Below are 24,803 nucleotides of genomic sequence, written 5' to 3'. Positions count from 1 at the left end.
AAATGTATAACCATAGGCAGAGTTCACTTTCAATCTCATCTCGAAAGTTTGTGGATTTCCAATTTTAATTGCACCACATAGCGATGCCTTCAGTTGCTTCATTCCAAGGTTTGGAATTCTTTTACCTCTCTACCTTGCTTTCCTCCTTTAGGACACTTTTTAAAGTACACTTCTTATTCAAGCTTTTGGTTATGTGACATAATGTCTCCTCATGTGACTCAATGTCATACTTTGTTATGATGCACCTGTGAAGTACCTTGGGGCATTTCATGACATTAGAGGCATTATATAAATACATGGTATTGCATGTGCAGAATAAATATCTGAGCCAATGGTGCAAATGTGGGAGCAAGTGACAGTCTCTTCCTCTGTCTTCCTTTTCCTCCTCATGCTCATCTACCAATGCCTGGTCAGAGAGCTATTCTTGGGGATCTGAAAGGAGAAAGGGAGGGTTATGGAAAAGGGATGTGAGTTTTAGGAGGCAGCATGAGAAATGTATGTTTATACTACGTGCAGATTGCAATTCAGAAGAGATTGTGAGAAAGAGGGGTATATGGGGTATGAGAAAATGGATTATGTATGGTGATACTACAATCTTCAATGGCTTAAACCCTGATTCTGGCTACTACCTCAGTCATGGCTGCACCAATGGTGGAGAGCAACAGATCCTCCATGGAGGCAAGCATATGCAGCTGTGTTGATATTGCTCTTTGCAGATTTATGCCACTTTGTCCTGAAAGATAGAGGGAAGTACATTAGTGAGTGTGGTCCAACCTGTTTTGATGATGTGGCTGGCTTGTTTGAATAGCTGGTAGTCTGACATCTGAGATGAGGCTTGCAGCACTGTGTGTCTCCGAAGTGAAGATGAGGCTTGCAGCAGTGTGTGTAGATGAAGTGAAACTATGAATATGATAACTGAATTATGATTGATACAGATTATTAGTAGGTGAATGGCGAATTAAAGAGTGTTTAAAGCTGGAAGTTGTAAGGATATACCGTTGAAAAGTGAGTTCACTGACATCAACCACTTGTGAGCCTATTAAACATTTGTGGCACTGTATTTAGGTCTCAAGACTACAGTGTCTTCATTGTCTACGACGGTGATTGCTGCAATTGCTTTCTCAGTGGCATGAGTGTAGAGAACATTTCTGCTCTTCTTCCACTCTTTGCACCAGTGCTGAGTTTGTGAATTTTGTGCTCTCAGCCTTGTTGCACCACTCATAAATCTTCTTTTGGCACTTCAGACAGAATACACCTCACTTTTAAAAGTTTTAGTCTGACTTTAAGTGATACTGGCCTCATATAAATCTGAGCTGAGAAGTGTAGCTGTTCAACAGTGTGGTAAATGCTGAGTGTCATAGGATTGACCCTTAAATAGCACACAGCTTGAAGTTTGTTGCCTGCACTGACGAAATGAGTGTAGATAGGCTGCAAAATTCATTTTCTATGCTCACTTACAGGATTATCCCTTTGATTTCTGGACAGCAGCAAAGAATGGGAAAAATAGTAAGAGAATGATTTTGAAATAAAAATGGTCACTGTTTTGCTACATGTTTTGTGGACTTTAAGTGACGGGTGCTATATTTATTTTGTGCCATTAATACATTTCTTTAATTATATTCATTCACTGAACAGCAATGACCTTGAGTTATTTGATTTACATGATAAATGAACAGTGAAGTGAACCATTAACTAGTTATTTTGTATCATAAAACAAATAATTATATAACTCCCCTTACATTCCACTTTCCACAAATGCTGTACCATAACATCACTACTATCGCCTTAATTATCTGAAAGTCTTGCATACATATCTTCATAAGAGGGCAAGCACTTAATACCATCATGTGAACATTTGAAAAATAGCAAGAACAGTCACTGCTATTACCTGGAATCTTCAGTTAAAGCATCACTAGCATTAGAGAACATAAGGAATGTATGAAAAGCAAAGTAAAGGCTTCACTCTCTATTTCAAAAAAGATGCCCATTAAACCCATTATTTGTTTTACCTTTAATGAAGCCCTTGAACTCTCAGGTACTCCAATATCATACTTTCCACTGATGATTCCGCACGCAAGGGGAGACCAGGTCATTGCTCCAACTCCTGCAAAAATAAAGACAACTAAAAATGAAAAAAATCATCAGTCAACACAGTCCATTGGCAAACAGAATATGCAGTTGCTTCAATATGAATGAATATACATAAAGAATTGCCTCAAATGAGGTAAATATCTAAAATGTTGCTGTAAATGTGGCCTCAAAATGGAGACAATTGTCAGACTAAACATTGAGGAACAACGATGTTAATTAAAACGTGAACGCCAAAGTAATAGGCATTCTTAGGAATAAGTGATTACATTAACTCTCAAGGTGAAGTTCTACAGACGGTTTGTTTGGTATTTTACTTGTTCCATTCCTTTGAAAGAGGTAAATACAGACTGAGGAGTTCAGATTTGATTGGGTGCCTGACATATTTTGCTTCCAATGCTGCATTAGTCTGGGGTCATCAGGTGTATTGACATAGTTGTTCAAAGAATTTGGAACTTTAAAATATAAACTCTTCTAACATGTATGCTCCAGATTAATTAGCAAACTTGATCTTTTTTTTTAAATTCAAGAATATATAAGGTGCATGTTAGCCCTTAGTAATTTTTGTAATAGTTAAATAGTTAGAATATTTTCTGTTTAAGCTTCACATTACATAACTAAGTAATACAGTGTAGCAGTTCTTTGTCTTACATAAGTAGAAGATTTTGTTACAGGAAAGAAATACATTTCTGGATCCAAACTATATTTACAGTCTGTATTACATTAGAGGAGAGCAAGTACTGTAAATAGATAATCATAGAACCAGTTAACTATTTTACAAACTGATTGAATAAGCAATAATTTGGATTGATTTTGAGAATGATTTTCATTCCTCACTGACTAGACGAATTTTAAATTTGAAAATAATTTGCTCACCTATTTACTGGAAGTGAGAGCCAGTAAAAGCAATGGTTAGAGTAACACAATATCGCCAACCTTAGCAAACAACAGGATGGAGTATTTTCATCTTCTCTCAGATCCCTGTGGCACACCACTTGTTACATCTTACCATGGGAGATTCTGAGCTGTTTTGCTACACAACCATTTGATGTCATCATTAGTGAGCGATCCATTTCAGACACTTACAGATCCATATACAATAGACATCTCGATCTGCAAGATTATAAGTGCCATATTTTGGATAAGTCATTAATCTAAGCCTTCATCCAGGATGATATAACAGACTCAGTGCCTGTCTACAAAGAACAAAAAGAGAATTTTCCTATGCCCTGTCCAGCATAATTCCTTCGAGCAGCAACCCAAAAAACAGACTGACTGGTCCTTGATCCCATTGGTATTTGACCTTTCCACATGAACACTGACTGCTTTGTTCATCCATAAAACAACAATGATGTTTCAAAATGATTTATTGCCCATAAAATGTGTTTGGAATATTCTGAGTGTGTGAAAGGTGTGGTATAGATGAAATTTGTTCTCTACCAACATTTCGTAATTTTCATGAATTTTCCATGAATAATAATCTTTGAGAAAGTGACTAAGGAGGTGGACGAGGGGAAAGTGGTAGATGTGGTGTATATGGATTTTAGTAAGGCGTTTCATAAGGTTCCCCATGGTAGGCTACTGCAAAAAATACAGAGGTATGGCATTGAGGGTGAGTTGGAGGTTTGGATTAGGAATTGGCTGGCTGGAAGAAGACAGAGGGTAGTAGTTGATGGTAAAGGTTCATCTTGGAGTACTGTTACTAGCGGTGTTCCGCAAGGATCTGTTTTGGGACCGTTGCTGTTTGTCATTTTTATAAATGACCTGGAGGAGGGGTTAGAAGGTTGGGTGAGCAAGTTTGCGGATGATACAAAAGTTGGAGGAGTTGCTGACAGTGAGGAAGGATGTGGCAGGTTACAGCGGGATATAGAGAAGCTGCAGAGCTGGGCAGAAAGGTGGCAAATGGAGTTCAATGTAGCTAAGTGTGAGGTGATTCACTTTGGTAAGAGTAACAAAAAGATGGGGTACTGGGCTAATGGTCGGATACTTGGTAGTGTGGATGAGCAGAGGGATCTTGGTGTCCATGTACACAGATCTTTGAAAGTTGCCACCCAGGTAAATAGTGCGGTGAAGAAGGCATATGGCGTACTGGCTTTTATTGGTAGAGGAATTGAGTTCCGGAGTCCTGAGGTCATGTTGCAGTTGTATAAGACTCTGGTGCGGCCGCATCTGGAGTATTGTGTGCAGTTTTGGTCACCATACTACAGGAAGGATGTGGAGGCACTGGAACGGGTGCAGAGGAGGTTTACCAGGATGTTGCCTGGTATGGTAGGAAGATCGTATGAGGAAAGGCTGAGGCACGTGGGGTTGTTTTCATTGGAGAAAAGAAGGTTTAGGGGTGACTTGATAGAGGTGTACAAGATGATTAGGGGTTTAGATAGGGTTGACCATGAGAACCTTTTTCCACGTATGGAGTCAGCTATTATGAGGGGGCATAGCTTTAAATAAAGGGGTGGTAGGTATAGGACAGATGTTAGGGGTAGGTTCTTTACTCAGTGAGTCGTGAGTTCATGGAATGCCCCGCCAGTAGCAGTGGTGGACTCTCCCTCTTTATGGGCATTTAAGCGGGCATTGGATAGGCATATGGAGGATAGTGGGCTAGTGTAGGTTAGGTGGGCTTGGATTGGCACAACATCAAGGGCCAAAGGGCCTGTACTGCGCTGTATGCTTCTATGTTCTATGTTCTATAACACATCGGTAAGATACCTGATGATTCATGAACTGTGACCAAGGACGCATTAGTGCCTTTTTGACAAGAGTAGAAGAAATGAGAGAAAGTCTGTGCACATGGCTGTATCTGTGTTGTGCTGTGGTCCTTCTGTCATACAGATCATTTTCTGGAGTTTGCCTTGTGGCATTCTATGGCAATTCTTGCTGCCCTTAGTTATTATCCCATCCTGTCAGTCTCTTTTCCTGCTTTGCATTATTGTAGCTGAACCATTAAATCTTTCACTAGATTGAAAATTAATGAAGAATTGACAAAAACTAAAAAAAAAGGTCTTTCTTTGAAGCTATACAATCAATTACATTGCACTTTTTATTTTTGATTGAACTGTTTTTTTAAATAAAAGTACATGTTGGAAAGTTTAACAAATGTAAATTATTAATAAATGCCAATAGGGGAAGTGATGGCCTAGTGATATTATTGCAAGACTATTCGTCCAGAAACTCAGCTAATTTTCTGGGAATCTGGGTTTGAATCTCACCATGGCAGATGATGGAATGTGAATTCAATAATTTAAAGAAAATATTTGGAATTAAGATTTGAGGGAAGATTATGAAGCCATTGCTGATTGTCAGGAAAAACCCATCAGGCTGAAGAAATCTGGCATCCTCACCTGGTCGGGCCTACATGTGACTCCAGATCCACAGCAATGTGCTTGACTTTCAACTGGAAGCCACTCAGTTCAAGGGCTGTGAGGGAAGGGCAATCACTGCCGGCCAATCAGGAACACTGACATCCCACAAGTAAATAAAACAAGATGTGAATAAGTTCCCATAAGACATTCCATAAGTTTCCATTTCCATAATAGACATGGGGAGGATGAACTCCATAACATGCAAACACATTGTCCTGCCAATATAAAGAATTTGAATTAAGCTTCCCCATTTCAGTCGGCAGTAAGGTATAGATGATTTCGAGTGAGCAGCAATTGAAGAAAGGTGTGTCTGTTTATGAGTATATTCACAAATACAATGATGGCAGTGTTTCAATTGATATTTTGTGTTTTCATTAAAGTGATAGTGATGCTTTGGCTTATATACAGGAATAACGATCATGAGGTTGAATGGTTGGTGGTCAGACATTGGAATTTTTAATGTATTGCACTGTTGTGCTTCAACTGGCATTCAATGATCTTTAGCAATGTCTTGAGGTAAAGAACAAAGAATAGTACAGCACAGGAACAGGCCCTTGGCCTGCCAAAACTATGCCAACACACATGCCTAATCAAAACTAAAGACTTCTTGCTTCTAAATGGTCCATATTCCTCTACTCCCTGCCTATTCATATATCTTCAAGATGACTCTTAAACAATGCTATTGTATCCACTTCCACCACCTCTTCTGGCAGCACATTCCAGGCAAAAGCTACCCTCTGTGTAAAAAAACTTACTTCTTACATCTGCCTTAAACTTATCCCCTTTTTCACTACACATTTATCCACATCATTGACATTTCTACCATACGAAAGACTATCTGTTCTATCTATGCCCGTCATACTTTTCTAAACTTCTATCGGGTCGCCCCTAATCCTTTGACATTCAAGTGAAAGCAAACCAAGTTTGTCCAATCTCTCCTCATAGTCAATACCCTTCGAAGCAGTCAACGTCCTGGTAAATCATTTCTGTACCCTCTCCAAAGCCTCCACATCCTTCTGGCAGTGTGGCGATCAGAACTGTACACGATATTCCAAATGTGGCCCAACTAAAGTTCTGTAGAGCTGCAACATATGAGGCAATTTTAATTTTCAATGGACCTGCACAGACTGCAGCCCGTTTTATTTACTAATGAACTGAAATTGTCATGGGACATAACTGCAAAATCTTATTAATATTCTCAGTACATCTCAGGGCCTTTATTCTCATATAATTCGAACTAATGTAGATAAAAACAAATTGTTTTAATTTGACTGCAGCTATAAATCTAGAAGCCTCAATTTCAAAATGCAAAATCAAACAAGCCTTAAATGGAACTCAAGAGTGGACGAAATAGTTTTGTGGTGAGTATATTAATAACATTTGCAATAATTCCTTTCCAAAAAAGGAAAAAATCTGGTCGGAAACAAAATCAAACTCTATGGTGATTAAACAAAAACAAAAATTGCTGAAAAAGCCAGCAGTTCTAGCAGCATCTGTGAAGAGAAATCAAAGTTAACGTTTTGGGTCTGGTGACCCTTTCTCAGCAGTATTCTGAGCAGATAATAGGCAAAAGACACTTCTTAAGACAGAGCATACGGCAATTAAAGAATGAATGAAAAGTGTACTTACTCTATTAATTATTATGCTTAACATTTTAAATAACATAAAAATGCAACAACATCATGAAAATTATAGAGAGTTTAAGAGTGAGATACCATTTTCACAAAGCTAATGACAGAGCAGTGCAAATGGTGACCATCTATAATTCATATGATATTATTTCCTTGTTGCCAATAATTGGTTGATTTACATACTGATAATGGAATCATCCAGACACCTTTATTTCTCTTCTTTCTAAGTCAATGTCCAATTTTATACTTCCAATTGTGGTCATGATAATAATAAACAATTGGAAGGTAGACAGATATATTGCATCAACCTTCACTGGAGAAGAGACAGCTCGCATCTGGGAAATAACTGTAAATCAAGAATTGAAAGGGAAGGAGGAACTCAAGAAAATTACAGTTACCTAAGATATAGTACCAAATAAATTGTTGGCACTGTGATTTTGCAAGTCCTCAGGTCCTAATGGATTTCATCCTTGAGTCTTAAAAGAAGTATCCAGTGAAATAGTTGGTGCTTTAGTTTTCATTTTGCGAAGTTAATTAGATTCAAGGAAGGGATTCTAATTGAAACAGATTCTAATTGATCATTGCTGATTCATGGCTGTAACTGCCTGTTATTTATGTTGGCAAACTACCTACCTGCCCTTAATATGGCTCCAACAAAATGGTTCATGGTTTGGCAAAGCAACACACCAACCAGCAATTTAAAATTATGTAGCTGCCTACCTGTCTCATTCTGACCCTATATTGGGATCAAATTCTTGCCTATTCAATCAGCCACTGTTGAAACAGAACACCTCTCTTCAATACTTAGAATGCCGTATATTAGACCATAAGATATAGGAGAAGAATTAGGCCATTCAGCCCATCGAGCCCGTTTCGGCATTCTGTGAGATAATAGTTGATCTGATAACCCTCAAATCCTCTCTCCGTGCCTTTTCTCCATAACTCTTGATTCCCTTACTGATCACCTTCAAACTCATGGATTATATCCTGGCAGTCTCATTAAACTAAATATAATGGAGATACTCACCAATTTTGTGATAAAGCTCAGGGAGTTGGACCTCAATTTTCTCTCTCTGGAAAATATGATATTCGGCTTGCTCACAGACTGGAGGGATCAAATTGAACTGTCTTGCTACTGAGTAGGCCTCCTGAGGAAAATCAGTAAAAGATAGACTGTCAAAAAGATTAAAATCTGGATCTAGTAATATTGTTATGAAACAAAAGATGAAGTGACTACTCCTGGTCAATGCATGATTTTCATCAGAAACCTTTAAAAAATCAGAATGGATGGAGCTGTGCTGGGGAAGTGAAATGGAAATTATGCTATTATTCACTTGTGTGCAATGTATTACCATTAATATTTTTCAACTATTTGTGGGTACTATTCTCCCATCAATGGTTTTAAAATCAATAAGAGGAATCATTTCCTTTCCTGACTTTGTCAGTTGGTATTCGAAGAAAGATTTTAATGTAAGAAATGGATATTGATGTTGTTAATAATACAAGCAATCAGGGTTCACAGCCTCCTTCAGATGAGATACATATAAAGAGAAATATAGTTTTCCATCAAAATTCTATCAAAGAGCCAGTGAAAATTACAGCCAAACTCCCAACCTACATTAGTCTTTCAGACGGGTGTAGATTTATACAATTTTCTACTTTTGCTTGTATATAATTTTATTTACAAAATATTACCTTGGTCAAGTGACCAACACATCCTATTTTTTGATTTTATCATGCCATTGTTTGGTGGTTAAGTTGCTAGCTCCAGAAATAAATCAATAGAGTATTTATAGTTTGGAGTTCACTTACATTGTTTACCTATTGAGGTCATAGAATCACAAAATCCCTATAGTGCAGAATGAGGACATTCAGCCCATCAAGTCTTTCCCAAACCTCCAAAGAGCATCCCGCCCAAAGCAAACCCCCATCCCCATAACTCCACATTTACCACAACTAACCTACCTAGCCTGCACATCCCTGGACACTATGGGCAACTTAGCATGGACAATCCACCTAACCTGCACATCTCTGGACACAATGGGCAATTTAGCATGGACAATCCACCTAATCTGCACATCCCTGGACACAATGGGCAATTTAGCATGGACAATCCACCTAACCTGCACATCCCTGGACACAATGGGCAATTTAGCATGGACAATCCACCTAACCTGCACATCTCTGGATACAATGGGCAATTTAGCATGGACAATCCACCTAATCTGCACATCCCTGGACACAATGAGCAATTTAGCATGGACAATCCACCTAACCTGCACATCCCTGGACACAATGGGCAATTTAGCATGGACAATCCACCTAATCTGCACATCCCTGGACACAATGAGCAATTTAGCATGGACAATCCACCTAACCTGCACATCTCTGGACTTAGGAGGAAACCAAGGCACCTTTTGGAAACCATGCAGAAACAGGGAGAACATCCAAACTCCACGGAGTCATCCAAGGCTACAATCAAACCCAGGTCCCTGCCAGTGCTAACCACTAAGCCACCACGCCAAATAATGTATTTTAAACAATGAAAAGTCAAGATACTGAAATAACACTGTAGTGTGAATGGACAACAAATATTTACCCTGCTGACTAAAGGAAATTGTGTGACAGGATAGGTATTTCTAATGTAATCAATAAATACATTCAAATCAGTTTATAATTCCAATGCATTCTTCACATAAATGCCAGTTAAAATTTAAGGAGATTTGTCTCCTTAATAGTGGTATTTGAGAATCTACTTATACAGGTTAGATCACACATATCAATTCGAATTGTCACTTCTTGCTGAAGAGAGTAAATGACTATCGATATGCTTAAACTAATAAATTATAGAAAGATGGATACCATAATCTCCATGGCACTCCAGCGGGATGTTCCCCAATACATGGTCATTCCTTGGTTTATCACATATGTCATTGCTCGGACAATCTCTACATTAAGTTTGCAGGTGGGGAAGGGGATGGTGGTGAAAGGAAAACAAAAAATAAACATTAGTTTCTTCATCCTTTGCAATACATGAAACATTTGACACAAATGTAATTTTGGAGTTCATAGTGGCTTAAATTTCCTTTCCATATATTCATAATTCTGTTTATTTCACTTAATGGGAAATCCAAAATAAATTTCATAAATTGAAGATTTTTTTGCTTTTCAAGACAATGCTGAACTGTTCTTATCCTTTGCTTCAAAGGTTTATAGATGGTCGATCTGGTCAGAAGTCCAGATTTCATATAACCCAGGCTGATTTTGCCTCTGTCAAACTTGCCCACCACCCCCCTCCCCAGCCATGTCCTTTATAGAATGCTGTTGAAATATAACCACTATCACACTCGTTTACCATACTATATTCTAGGATTTAAAATTACAGCTCATTTTCAGGGAAGGGAATATATATCTAATTTACCAGAAAAAAAATCAATTTCCGAGCAACAGTATATTACAAATAATGCTGGAAAAGAAATGGCTACAGCTGGAGATAGAAACTACTTGTGAATTTTCTGATTTTCCAGTTTTTTTCGACATGGTTCAAATTCTGTTCCTACTGAATAATGCACAAGCTCTAAGTTGAAATGGCATTCACAGCAGGAAGAGGAAAATCGACAGATGATTTTCGTGAAGTATTTAGCTCCAGTTGAAGAAGCAATCTGAGCACAGGCTTCATGACCTCCTTCTGTGCTCTATTTTTTACAGACTTCCTTCAAAACGTTATGCTTATTGCCTATATCATTGCTACTGCTGCAAGATCACTACCTGGTCTCGATTTTTGTCATGATGGAGAATACTACCACCATGATAGACAGTGCTGGATGGAGCCAGGGATTCAAAGTCCTGACCCCAAACCTAGAATTTCAATTTTCGCTAGAGCGGGATTGATGTAGCTGGGCTGTAGTTTACATGTATACAAGCAGCTGGTCATTTAAATAACCAGGTAAGAGCAGACTTGTTTCGATCCAAGGCACCTTTGATGGAGATAAGGCATCTTCTGGTGCGGAGAAAGTATCATTTGGGGTTGTGAAAAAGCATAAAAAGTGCATGAAATCATTCTGGCAATGTTGTCAAGGAAACCTTCCCCCTCTGATAAAAAGGGTGGTGCTAGTAATTTCACATAAAACAATTACAGCTTTTGTACTGGCAAATGATTTCCAAAATTTCATTTTCCCAATGCGCTGTCTGTTGATGGACAGTTCCAACTGTATAATGAAGGGAAATATTTGTTGACAAAAGGGGTTAAGCACTTGATAGATTTTATTTAGATAAGTCAATGTACTTCAATGAAGTGGTTGTTTTCATAAGAGTTTTCAGTGAAGCATTTGAATGTATTGTACATTTTTGTACCAATATATTTTCAATAGTAATATCATCAATAGGCTAATAACTTGAGTTTCTATCAGGAACCCTCCTAATTTATGTTCATGGTGCATAACAGGTGAATTAACATGGATAATGGTGAGTAAGGGTATGAGTTGGCACTGACTTCACATATGGTTAGAAAGGGCCCTGGGGTAAATGGGGTATGAGATCCATGGGATATGGGTAGATTAATATTTACATATCATGAGTGGAATAGGGTGTATGAGGTGTATTAAGGGTTAGATAAAAGGGCATAGAGTGGTACAGGGGTTATAAGAGTTCATGAGGGTGGGTATAGGAATTGGTTGGCACAGAAAAGGCATGGAAAATGGGGTAAGGGAGTGAAAGCAGAAGGTATATGTTATATATTAATCTTTTTAAAAAAACTTTGAACATAGTGCCAGAGCCCTGAGGCAATATTTTACGCAACCCCCACCCCCCTTGTGAACTGGCAGTCTCCTTGGCTCTTTCTGGTTCTCTAGATCTGATCCTCAATCCAGCCCAGCCACTGGTCTGAAGATCAGAAGTACAGGCAACCATTTTTAAAGGTCAGATTTGCAGAACCAAAATTTCTCCTAGCTCTGTACACGTGACACAAGATAAAAAAGTGCCCAGTTTGAAAAAAAATGTCTAAAATGGTGAATACCGTTAAAATATTTTCAAGAACTAGAAATGAATACATTATATTATTTTAACATGAACAACAGGTAAAACAAAATAATATTTTCAAATGCAACATTAGCAAAAAAGCGCCAAATGAAAAGATCTGAATAACTTTTATGGAACATCAGTTATGTGAAAAACTATGTCAAACTCTTTTATTAATACACATTTGATCTTTCACTTAACTACTTATTTTATTGAGTCTGTTTTTCAGATGAGATACTAAACTGAAGTCTTGTCTGTCTATTGCAGTGTTTTATGTAGGCCTTAAGGGTCTCCTGGAAACGTATGAAGGAGCAGTGAGCTCTTCCAATGTTCTGGACAATGGTCTTCCTACAACTGTTATTAAAAACAGAATAACTGGCCATAAAGCCAGTGAACTTACTTACTCACTGTTATCTTGTTGTTATCAGTCACTATTAATTGTGCATAAAGTGCCTTGAAAGATTTCTAAGAAATATGATAAGGCAGAGAAATCACAGCATTAATAGTATGGAGTGTTTGGGTGAATAGGAGCAATTGAGGGAAGTTGTTGCACACAACTCTGAGAGAGGTAGATCATGAGCCTTGGTAGGAGGTAGATAGAGTGAGTGTGAGGTCACAGGGAGAAGACAGTGGCACTTACCCTGGTGCAGTGGACAACTTGATAATTTGCAGCATTGTTGGGCATTGTTCTGGATGATTGACCCTGGTGACTACAAACCATGCTGGCAGAGTCTGGTGGTATGGTCTCCTCTGCAACATTCTATCCACCAAAACCTGTAGCTCCCTGTCTGCAAAGTTGGCCACCAATTTGCCCTTATCTGCCATGTCCAGGAACATAGCATGCACCCGTGTAGGGCAGCACAGGAATGTCAGCATAAAGTTGGGTGTGCAATGATGTTTTAGATATGGTGCCAATACAACTGATGGCAGGCAGTGAATGTACTTACAGCTATGGCAACAAGGACAGAACGCCCCTGGTGCTCACCTTCTGCCCTACCAACTTTCGCATAAACCAAATCATCCGCCGACATTTCCGCCACCTCCAAAAAGACCCCACCACCAGAGATATATTTCCCTCCCCATCCCTTTCCGCCTTCTGCAAAGACTGTTCCCTCCGTGACTACCTGGTCAGGTCCATGCCCCCTACAACCCACCCTCCCATCCTGGCACCTTCCCCTGCCACCGCAGAAACTGTAAAACCTGCACCCATACCTCCTCCCTCACCTCCATCCAAGGCTCCACATCCATCAAAGTGTTACCTGCACATCCACTAATATCATTTATTGTATCTGTTGCTCCCAATGCGGTCTCCTCTACATTGGGGAGACTGGCCGCCTCCTAGCAGAGCGTTTTAGGGAACATCTCCGGGACACCCGCACCAATCAACCACACCGCCCTGTGGCCCAAAATTTCAACTCCCCCTCCCACTCTGCCGAGGACATGGAGGTCCTGGGCCTCCTTCACCGCCGCTCCCTCACCACCAGACGCCTGGAGGAAGAATGCCTCATCTTCCGTCTCGGAACACTTCAACCCCAGGGCATCAATGTGGACTTCAACAGTTTCCTCATTTCCCCTTCCCCCACCTCACCCTAGTTCCAAGCTTCCAGCTCAGCACTGTCCCCCTAACTTGTCCGGACTTGTCCTACCTGCCTATCTCCTTTCCCACCTATCCACTCCACCCTCTCCTCCCTGAACTATCACCTTCATCCCCTCCCCCACTCACCTATTGTACTCTATGCTACTTTCTCCCCACCCCCACCCTCCAGGTAGGGCAGCTTATCTCTCCACGCTTCAGGCTCTCTGCCTTTATTCCTGACTAAGGGCTTTTGCCTGAAATGTCGATTTAGCTGCTCCTTGGATGCTGCCTGAACTGCTGTGCTCTTCCAGCACCACTAATCCAGAATCTGGTTTCCAGCATCTGCAGTCATTATTTTTACCAGGTAGTAGAATCAGGCTAGCATTGGATAAGAAGGAAGCCTTACGGATGGCATAGATAGTTAATGAAGCACATTTATGACAATAACCCGAGAAAATTCTCTGGGTCTCATAGATAGAACCCGTCCATGAAATTTGATGAAAAGGACACTGCCAAAAAAATGGCAAGATTCATCCGCGCTTGCAATTTGATGAGTCAGAGCATGCTATACCATTAAAGCCACTAGGAGGTGCACCTCATCCAGAAAAAATGCTCAACCCACGATGGAGGAAGTTTATGTACCTGGGCTAAAAACTATTACCAGCTGTTTTCTGGAGAGTCCAGCTACTAACAGTACAAAAGCTGTCCCATTACAGGAATATCAGGTATGTGGATGTTGTGTGCACACTGCTCAGTGCACTGTATGAGCTGTTCTTCATGATGAAGTTTGCTATGGACATCCTCTTTAAATGTATAAATCTACAGCGCCTACTTGAATAACTGTGAGAGGAGAACCACATTCTAGGTCTAACTAGAAGTGTCTCTTCTAGTTAACAAAATGTAGTTTATTGCACGCTAGCAACTAGTCACAGATTAAATTGTTCTGATGGAGATCGTTACATTGAGGAGAACTAGATGTTAGGTTTCAATCCTTGGAAATCCCAAGGCGTTTTGGTTACAAATCCACATGAAATCATCATAGTGGGTGTTACTTATGGCACTCCTCCGTATTAACCCTTTCAAACCCTCTCAGACCTATATTCAACACTTCCTAACCCCCAAAGCTTTTCTCACCTTATTGCAATTATATTGCAAAAATATCCTAAGTCCCTGATTTTAAACATTCAGGTGATCCAGAGGTTTCATTATTCTCCCAGTTTGCATTCTCATTGGACTTGGTGTTTTATTGGGTTGAAGACCATTGACTTTGATTCTTTGCCTCACTGTCTGAGGTTTCTGAAGTTTCCTGTTCTATCACTTTCCACATTGGGTTCGTCTCGATAAATCAATGATGGACAAATTACCTGCAATGGACTAAGGTTCCTGAAGTTCCTTCATATGATCCCATTTTGTAGTAAGAACAATATACAATCTCTGCTGGTCTGCAGTTTTTTAGGTGACTGTACCTTTACTGTTCAGATCCCTGACCAAACACATTGCCCCTGTCCTAAATGTGACAACCAACTCATACAGGAACACTTATTGTCATACTTTGCTTTTTGTGTTTATTGTCCTATTGCATATGCCCTAACAGTCATACAGGCATAAATGCAAAAACAACTTCTTGGTAAGATGTAGAACTGCATCCTCAGCTTCCTGACTATTGGCAACTCTGCTGCTGTTAGAACACCGTTGCTATGGAGTATGCCTATACTTTAGCAGTGCCATACGGCAGTCAGAATTTTTCAAGAGCAAATTAACTGTTGTAACCCCAGGGTTTGCTTCCTGATACCTTTTTAATGACATTTTCAAATTCAGAACTGGTTGTTGCAAATTAGTTGAAGCAAACAGCCATGCACTGTCTGAATTGACTACATCAGGGATACCATGATGTAACAAATACCTCAAGTAAAACTTAAATAATTTCATCCACAGTTGTAGTATGTTTCTCCTTAACCTCTATGCATTGGATGAAATAATCAAAGACAATGCATTAAGACCTTCCTTCAAAAACAAATACATCTGTGCTTTATTTCCCCATGGTTTTGTGGGGAATGTGGAAATCTGATGTCTATCTCAGTGTTGATGTGGAGGTGCTGGTGTTGGATGGTTGCCAAAGGTAAAAATCACACTAAACCAGGCTATAGTCCAACAGGTTTATGTCGAAGTACTAGTTTCCGGAGCGCCACTCCTTCATCAGGTAGTTGTGGAGCTGGATTATCAGACACAGAATTTATAGCAAAAGATTACAGCGTCATGCAACTGAAACAATATATTTAACAAATCTAGATGGCTGTTAAGTCTTTCATCTTTTAGAATGGATTACAGGTTTTGGTTTATTAATATGTAAATCCCAGAACTTCTTTTAAGTCACCTTCTCAAGGTAACTTAATATTTTATTTAAAGAGTGACATGTCAGCTCAGATAATGCATTAAAGGTGTGAAGTTAGACACTGTCTGTATCCCGATCTTGAGTCAGAGTAGTTCTACTTTCAAGGTAGGAATGTATAAAACGCGACATGGATTGACTGCCTTCATTGACTGTTTGCAAATTGTGCCCTTTTTCAGGAAAATAAGTACAGGAATTAGGAGGCCATGTTGCGGCTGTACAGTACATTGGTTAAGCCACTGTTGGAATGTTGCGTGCAATTCTGGTCTCCTTCCTATTGGAAAGATGTTGTGAAACCTGAAAGGGTTCAGAAAAGATGTACAAGGATGTTGCCAGGGTTGGAGGATCTGAGCTACAGGGAGAGGCTGAACAGGCTGGGGCTATTTTCCCTGCAGCGTCGGAGGCTGAGGGGTGACCTTATAGAGGTTTACAAAATTATGAGGGGCATGGATAGGATAAATAGGCAAAGTCTTTTCCCTGGGGTCGGGGAGTCCAAAACTAGAGGGCATAGGTTTAGGGCGAGAGGGGAAAGATATAAAAGAGACCTAAGTGGCAACTTTTTCACACAGAGGGTGGTACGTGTATGGAATGAGCTGCCAGAGGATATGGTGGAGGCTGGTACAAATGCAACATTTAAGAAGCATTTGGATGGGTATATGAATAGGAAGGGTTTGGAGGGATATGGGCCGGGTGCTGGCAGGTGGGAGTAGATTGGGTTGGGATATCTGGTCAGCATGGATAGCTTGGACTGAAGGGTCTGTTTCCATGCTGTACATCTCTATGACTCTATGCAAATTCGCCCCGTGGACTTATATGTGTTTGTGTGTGTGCACGAAGGAGAGAGAGTGTGTGTGTATGCATGTGAGTGTGCGTGCTAGAGTGTGTGTTTTGCATGTGTGCATGCTTGGTAGAGTGTGTGTGAGAGTGTGATGGAGTATAAGCCTCTGAGAGAGTATGGGTGTGGGCGTGAATGTGCTGGGTGTACGTGTGAGAGAGTACATGTGTATGACAGAAGGTCTACGTGAGTGTGTGAGCATGTAGGAGTGTGTGTGCTTGTGTGTATACAGTGCAAATGGGGTCACCTGTAGTGTGACATGAACCCAAGGTCCCGGTTGAGGTCATCCTTATGTGTATTGAACTTGGCTATCAGATCTGGGATTTACATATTAATGAATTGAAACCTGCAATCTATTCTAAAAGATGAAAGACTTTACAGCAATCTAAGTTTGTTCAATATATTGTTTCAGTTGCATGAGACTGTAATCATTTCCTATAAATTCTGTGTCTTATAATCCTGCTCCACAGCTACCTGATGAAAGAGCAGCGCTGCGAAAGCTAGTACCCTGTACTTTGAAAGCTGTTGGACTATAGCCAGGTGTTGTGTGATTTTTAACTTTATCTCAGCGTTGAGTATTCTAAATGACCTATCCTCAAAAGTCTTCTGCAGTAAAGAATTCCACAGGTTCACTACTGTCTGTGAGAAGAAATTCTCTGGTTCTGGGCTCCCCCATGAGGGAAAACAACTTTTGTTCATCTACCCCATCAAGTTCCCTAAGCATTTTCTATGTTTCAATAAGGTTGCCTCTTATTCTTCTAAATTCCAATCAGTTAGCTCAACCTCTCAAACCTCTTCTCTTTCATGTCTGGTATCAACCTACTGAACCTTCTCTGGACGGTCTCCAAAGCAGTACACCTTTCTTTAGATAAGGGGCCCAAAATTATTCAGTGTTCCAACTGTGGAATGATGAGTGCCTTGTATAGTTTTAGCAAAACGTCCCTACTTGTGTACATCAACACCTTTGAGATAAAAGTCAACAATCCTTTTGCCTTCCTTATTACCCACTCAACTTGGGGGCTTGCATTTTGTCATTCATGGATGAGGATTCGCAAATGCCTATATTCTGTAGTTTATTGCAGTCTTTCACCATTTAAATAACATTCAGTCCCTCTAGTCTTCCTGCCAAAAGAATATAACTTCACATTTTCCCTAATTATATTCCAGCTGTCAAATCTTTGCCACTTGCTCAACCTTTGCAGACTCTTTGAGACATCCTTCCCACTTGGCTTCCCACCTACTTTTGTATCATCTGTAAACTTGTTTTGCAAATTCTTGCTTTACTCTATCTATTGATGTATGCCACTTCTGCTGTTTAGCATGCATGTTGTCTTGTGCTGTCATTTCACCAGGGCATTGAGTATAGACGTTAGGAAGTTACGTTGCAGTTACACAGGACGTTGGTGAAGCAGCACTTGGAGTATTGTGTTCAGTTCTGGTCACCTTGTTACGGGAAGGAGGTTATTAAACTGGAAAGAGTGCAGAAGAATTTACAAGGATGTTGTCTGGACTCAATAGTCTGAGTTATGGGTAGAGCTTGAACTAGCAAGGACTTTTTTCTTTCGAGTAAGGGAGACTGAGGGTGGATCTTATAGAGGTGTATATGATCATGAGAAGCATTGATAGGGGTGAATGAACTCAGTGTGTTTTCCTAGGATTGGGGAATCGAGGACCAGAGAGCATCAGCTTAAGGTTAGAGGAGAAAGAATAAAAGGGAACCTAAGGGGCAACTTTTTTTAAATAGAGGGTGGTACACATATGGAATGAGCTGCCAGCAGAAGTGATTGAAACAGGTACATTAACAACATGTAAAAGGCATTCGGACAAATACATGGATAGGAAAGATTTAGAAGGATATGGGCCAAGTGCAGGGAAATGGGGTTAACATTTTGGTCGGTATGGACCAGTTTGGGCCAAAGAGCCTGTCTTCGTGCTGTAGGACTCTATGACCAGATTGGCACCTTTTCTTTTAGATATTCCCAGTGTTGCTCCTGGCACATCCTCCAGCACTCTTTATTGAATCAAGGTTGATGATGCCCTGGCTTGATGATAATGGTGTGAAATGAATACAGCAGACCAATCCATTCAAGATTATGCTTGAGTACAATCCTGTGTATGATATATCAGTCTATTGCTTCTGCTCAAGAACACCTCTTCTAACTTTCTCCTAAAATTCACAAGTCTTTGCAGGATCGATGGGGTCAGTGTGCCTTTATTGTTTCTGCTGCCCAGGTTGTTGTGCTGTTGAAGCTCCCAACAAAACTTGAGCAGCTATTAAAGTATCCAACTCATCATGGTGTCAAGCCAGAGACACTCCTTCAGATTGTGCTTTTGAAAGAGGACTTCAACCTTATTTTTCGATCATATAAGAGTGACTACTGTCAGCTTTAAAATGAAACAAACTATTTTGGAAAGTCTGAGATTTTACTGTAATAAATGGAGTCATAGCATAATACAGTGCAGAAAAGGCCCTTCAGCCCATCAAGTCTGCACTGACATAACTACCACTAAAGGTGCACTAATCCCATTTTTCTGTACTTGTCCCATATTTTTGAATGTTATGATACTTCAAATGCTCCTTCAAGTAGTTCTTAAAGGTTAGCAGGTTTTGAGAAGATTTGTAGCTGAGGTTGAGGTTCTGGATGTAAGTTTGCTCGTTGAGCTGAGCTGGAAGGTTCATTTTCAGACGTTTCATCACCGTACTAGGTAACATCTTCAGTGAGCCTCCAGATGAAGCACTGCTGATGATTCCTGCTTTCTATTTATATGTTTGGGTTTCTTTGGGTTGGTGATGTCATTTAATGTGGTGACATAATTTCCTTTGGTGATATCATTTACTGTTCATTTTCTCAGGGGGTGGTAAATGGGGTCCAGGTCAATGTGTTTGTTGATAGAGTTCCGGTTGGAATGCCATGCTTCTAGGAATTTTTGTGTATGTCTCAGTTTGGCTTTATGACAGCTTTATAACTTTCATGATCTTACACACATCAATCATGGCCCCCCTCAGCCTTCTCTGCTCTACAGAAAACAATCCAAGCCTATCTTATTTCTCCTTAAGCTCAATTGCTGCATCCCAGGCAACATCTTGGGTAAATCACCATTGTAAGTCCCTCTAGTGGTATTACATCTTTCCTGTAGTCAGGTGACTGGAACTGAAAGAGTGGTGAAAACTAATGTAGATCTCTTATAGTCAGAATTAGTCAAATTTATAACAGGGAAACATGAAACAGTTGGCAAACTAAATTCACACTTCGCCTCTGTCTTCACAAAGAAGGACATGAATAATGTACCAGAAATAATGGCAAACACAGGGTTTAGTGAGAGAGAGAAACTGAAGCAAATCTGTATTAGTAGAGAAATGGTGTTGAACAAATTGATGTGATTGAAGGCTGACAAATCCCCAGAAAGTGGCCCTAGAAATAATGGATGCTTTGGTTATTTGCATTATGGTTTGAAAGGTCACAGTTCACACTGCTTAACCCAATAGGATGAGAAGAAATGACTTGTGGATATTTTCATTTGTGTTCTCTGAGTTTATGAAGGTCACTCAATTTGTTATTTTTTGGAGCAAAAGTGACTTTGCTTGGGGAATTTAAAAGTACAGTTTGTACTTTGAAACCATTCTCACATGGTTTATTCATGGATGAAAATTACAGTACAATTTAGTGCCTAAGTATGCCACAGACCACTGCAATCACGTAAATAAATAAACACTTCCCTGTGTACATTGCAGTTTTCATGATTTGCTGTTATTTTTATGAGTAGCCAATTCTAAACTGCATTAATTTTATTTTGATAATGTCTTCAACGCAGCAAGTTTTCATAATCTCCTAATGATTGCTGATCTGCTCCCCCACCCTCACCTTCTTCTTTTATGAGCAAAGATAAAATCTTCTAAGGATAACTGAGGATAAAAACTTAAGTGAATCTGGATCTCTACAGCTCACATTGGGTATGAAACAGAGGAAGGAGCGCAACTGAACAGTTAGGAACTCACAAACATACTCATGGGGCAGAGGAGAAATATATGAAAATCATACATTTACAACTTTATCCTGACTGGAGGACAGTGTTGAGTGGGGTCCCGCAGAGCTCTGTTCTTGGGTCTCTGCTCTTTGAAGTTTTTATAAATGACTTGGATGAGGAGGTTGGGTTAGTAAATTTGCAGATGATACAAAGGTTGGAGGTGTTGTCGATAGAGGGCTATTGCAGACTGCAGCGCAACATTGACAGGATGCAGAGCTGGGCTGAGAAATAGCAGATGGAGTTCAACCTGGATAAACATGAAGTGATGCATTTTGGAAGGTTGAACTCGAATGCTGAATATAGGATTAAAGACAGGATTCTTTGGCAATGTGGAGAAACAGAGGGATCTGGGTGTGCAAGTACATAGATCCCTCAAAGCTGCCACCCAAGTGGATAGGGTTGTTAAGAAAGCATATGGTGTTTTGGCTTTCATTAACAGGGGTATCGAGTTTAAGAGCTGCAAGGTTTTGCTGCAGCTCTACAAGTCCCTGGTGAGACCACACTTGGAATACTGTGTCCAGTTCTAGTCGCCCTACTATAGGAAAAATATAGAGGCTTTGGAGAGGGTGCAAAGAAGGTTTACCAGGATGCTGCCTGGACTGCAGGGCTTGCCTTATGAAGAAAGGTTGAAAAAGCTCTCTGCAGAGTAGGAGGAAGAGAGGAGACCTGATTGAGCTATACAAAACAATGAGAGGAATAGATAGTCAATAGCCAGAGACTTTTCCCCAGGGCAGGATTGACTGGTACGAGAAGTTATAGTTTGAAGATATTAGGAGGAAGGTATAGAGGAGACATCAGAGGTAGGTTCTTTACACAGAGAGTTGTGAATGCGTTGCCAGTTGAGATGGTGGAAGTGAAGTCATTGGGGACATTTAAGCAACTGCTGGACATGCACATGGATAGCAGTGAGTTGAGGGGTACGTAGGTTAAGTTACTATATTTTACATTAAGATTAAGTCTCAGTACAACTTTAAGGGCCTGTTCTGTGCTGTACTCTTCTATGTTCTATGTTCTATTATTTGAATTTTCACAGGGTTTTTGCCCTTAAAGAGGAATGCTATGTTTTCTACGTTGCCAAGAATAATTTCTAACAAAGGCAGTCCTGGAAAATAGCGCAATTAAAGATAAAACAAATATAGAAAATGCAGGAGAAAATCAACATGTCTGGCAGAATCTGTTGGAGAGAAACAGTTAAAGTTTCGAGTATAATATGTCTCTTCTTTAGAACCCAGAATAGTTCTGCAATCCTGTCAGCCACCTTCCCGATGGCACTGCTGGTTGTCAGAATTGGCAGCTGCTAATTCACTGGCACTTGTTGGGAGGTGGGCTCTTAACAAATCTGTCCCCACCAACTCCCTCCCACACCCAAAACCACCACCACCTCCCTTCCCAAGGATCCTATTTCTAGGACAAAGGCCATAAGAGACAGGAGCAGAAATTAGGCCATTCAGCCCATTGAGTCCGATCCACCATTCAATCATGGCTGATAAATTTCTCAACCCCATTCTACTGCTTTCTCCCCGTAACCCTTGATCACCTTGATACTCAAGAACCTATCTATCTCAGTCTTAAACATACTCAATGGCCTGGCCTCCACAGCCTTCTGTAGCAATGAACTCCATAGATTCACCACTCTCTGGCTGAAGAAGTTTCTTCCGATCTCCATTCTAAACGTTCTTCCCTTTACTCTAAGGCTATGCCCTCGGATCCTTGTCTGTCCTACCTATGGAAATGCCTTCCCAACATCTACACTGTTTAGGCCATTCATCCTTGTAAACTTCACTGAGTATAAACCTACAAACTTCAAATGTTCCTCATATGTTAAGCTTTTCATTCCTGGGACCATTCTTGTGAATCTCTTCTGAACATGCTTCAGGGCAAATACATCCTTCCTGCGATATGAGGCCCAAAACTGCATATAATACTCCACATGTAGTCTGACCACAGTCTTAGAAATACATCTCTACTTTCATATTCAAGTCATCTCAAAATAAATGCCATCATTGCATTTGTCTTCCTAACTACTGACTCAACCTGCAAGTTTGAGAGAATCCTGGACTAGAACTCCTGAGTCTCTTTGCAATTCAGACTTCTGAATTTTCTCCCCATTGAGAAAATAATCCATGCCTCTACTCTTCCTCACACTTTCCCACGTTGTACTCCATCTGCCACTTTTTTAACCACTCTCCTAACCTGTCCAAATCTTTGTGCAGTCTCCCCACATCCTCATACTACCTGTCCCTCTACCTATCTTTAGATGGTCTGCAAGCATAGCCAGAATACATTCAGTCCCTTCATCTAGATCTATAAAATGAAAGGCTGTGGTCCCAACACTGAGCCTGCGGAACACCACTTGTCACTGGCTGCCATACTGCAGCCCCATAGTTATCCCCATTCTCTGCTTTCTGCCAAACTTAGTCTGAGATTGCTCCTAGTTCTCAGAGCCTTCCCCAAAGCATGCAGGAGACCCAGACAGACTGGTCCAACTCATCTTGTACACTTGAAAGTGGAGCTCTGGTATGACCAGTATGTCCATTTCTAAATATTACCAGTATTTTACTGGGTTTTCTCTTCGGACCATCATCTCGATCTGAATGCTCCCTGGTCTGTGTCCTTGCAGCTCAGCAACTCCTTCTCCACATGGATGTTAAACAGCCACATTCTTGAAGGTTCAAAAATATTTACAGTTGATTAACTGTTTTTATTAGAATGAAAACATTACACTACTGCTGTGTCACAATTTGCTGCTTTGGTTTACTTGCCACTTTTGAAATTGCATTTCTCACAATCAACACTTTAGTATATTTTGCACTTTGGCAAATTTGTGAGTCTTGTTCACCAGGAGTGCACATCAGAAGACTGGCTGTATGCATGTGATCTACTCAATAACAGATGGACAAATCTTGTGTGCTTTACAGTCAAGTTTTCATTAGAGCTGCAAGCTGAAAGAACCAGGCAGAAGCTGGAAGTTAGAAAATTATCCATTAGCATTTGTAGAGCTTTGCATGGGAACCTTGGGCATCTGTCTTTTTCTTTAGAAACTTACAACTTCCACATAACAATTGTGCACAAAAAACAATGAAGGCATTTCAATGATGTGTAAAACTAACAAACCAAAGTCAAGGGCTTAGTCCATTAGAGCAGATCATTACAAAGGTTCAGTTGAATTGAAGCAACCATGAAAAGCAATGATCAGGTAAATGTCTGCAACTATTTTGTGGGGTTATATGACCACTGAGATTTCACAACGTTAGTTCGCTACTTATACAGAGTGATTAACCACAATGCAAAAATGGCCTTGGTACATGTGCTGATGTGGTCCATGATGTTGGTTGGCTGCAATAGGTTTCTAGGTACATTTGTGCATATGCATGTTCTATGTGCAGCCCTCAGCTGACGTCTGCCCAACCCGGAGCTGGGAGATCATGACAAGGCTGCTAATGGGCCTATTTCCTTCCCTCAGCCATTCCTCATCCAAGTTCCAGACTATCCATGCACTAACACCACCAGGTCATACCCAAGTTAATGCAAGTAATGAATGTCAGATTATGAGGTCTTTGAAAGGCAGCTGTAGCAGCAAGAGCATCACTCCATCTAAGAACCCTGTCAAAGGGAGTATTAGTGTTTCCCTCACTCCCAGTGTAGCCTGGCATCTTGGAACATAGAATCTTACAGTGCAGTACACAGGCCCTTCAGCCCTCGATGTTGTGTTGACCTGTGAAATTAACCTGATGCCCATCTAGCCTACACCATTCCATTATTATCCATATGTATGTCCTATACCCATTTAAATGCCCTTAACATTGGCGAGTCTACTATTGTTGCAGACAGGCCGTTCCGCAACCCTATTAATCTCGGAGTAAAGAAACTCCCCTGATATCTG

At 40.3% G+C, this 24,803-nt stretch overlaps 1 protein-coding gene across 1 annotated transcript in view; it reads right to left on the bottom strand.

Moving 5' to 3' along the window:
- kcnab1a (potassium voltage-gated channel subfamily A regulatory beta subunit 1a) overlaps positions 1–24,803 on the bottom strand; it is a 245,506-nt gene that overhangs the window by 18,301 nt on the left and 202,402 nt on the right. The window contains exons 9-11 of the mRNA XM_072572651.1: positions 9,941–10,026; positions 8,106–8,226; positions 2,010–2,104 (exon numbers count right to left, since the gene is read on the bottom strand). Of these exons, the coding sequence (XP_072428752.1) occupies positions 2,010–2,104; positions 8,106–8,226; positions 9,941–10,026 (302 nt within the window). The remainder of the gene's footprint in view (positions 1–2,009; positions 2,105–8,105; positions 8,227–9,940; positions 10,027–24,803) is intronic.

The sequence above is a fragment of the Chiloscyllium punctatum genome, chromosome 6, assembly GCF_047496795.1.
Source record: "Chiloscyllium punctatum isolate Juve2018m chromosome 6, sChiPun1.3, whole genome shotgun sequence".
Taxonomy (NCBI): domain Eukaryota; kingdom Metazoa; phylum Chordata; class Chondrichthyes; order Orectolobiformes; family Hemiscylliidae; genus Chiloscyllium; species Chiloscyllium punctatum.
Note: the sequence above shows the minus strand (reverse complement) of the source record. Positions and strands in the feature narration are given on the sequence as shown.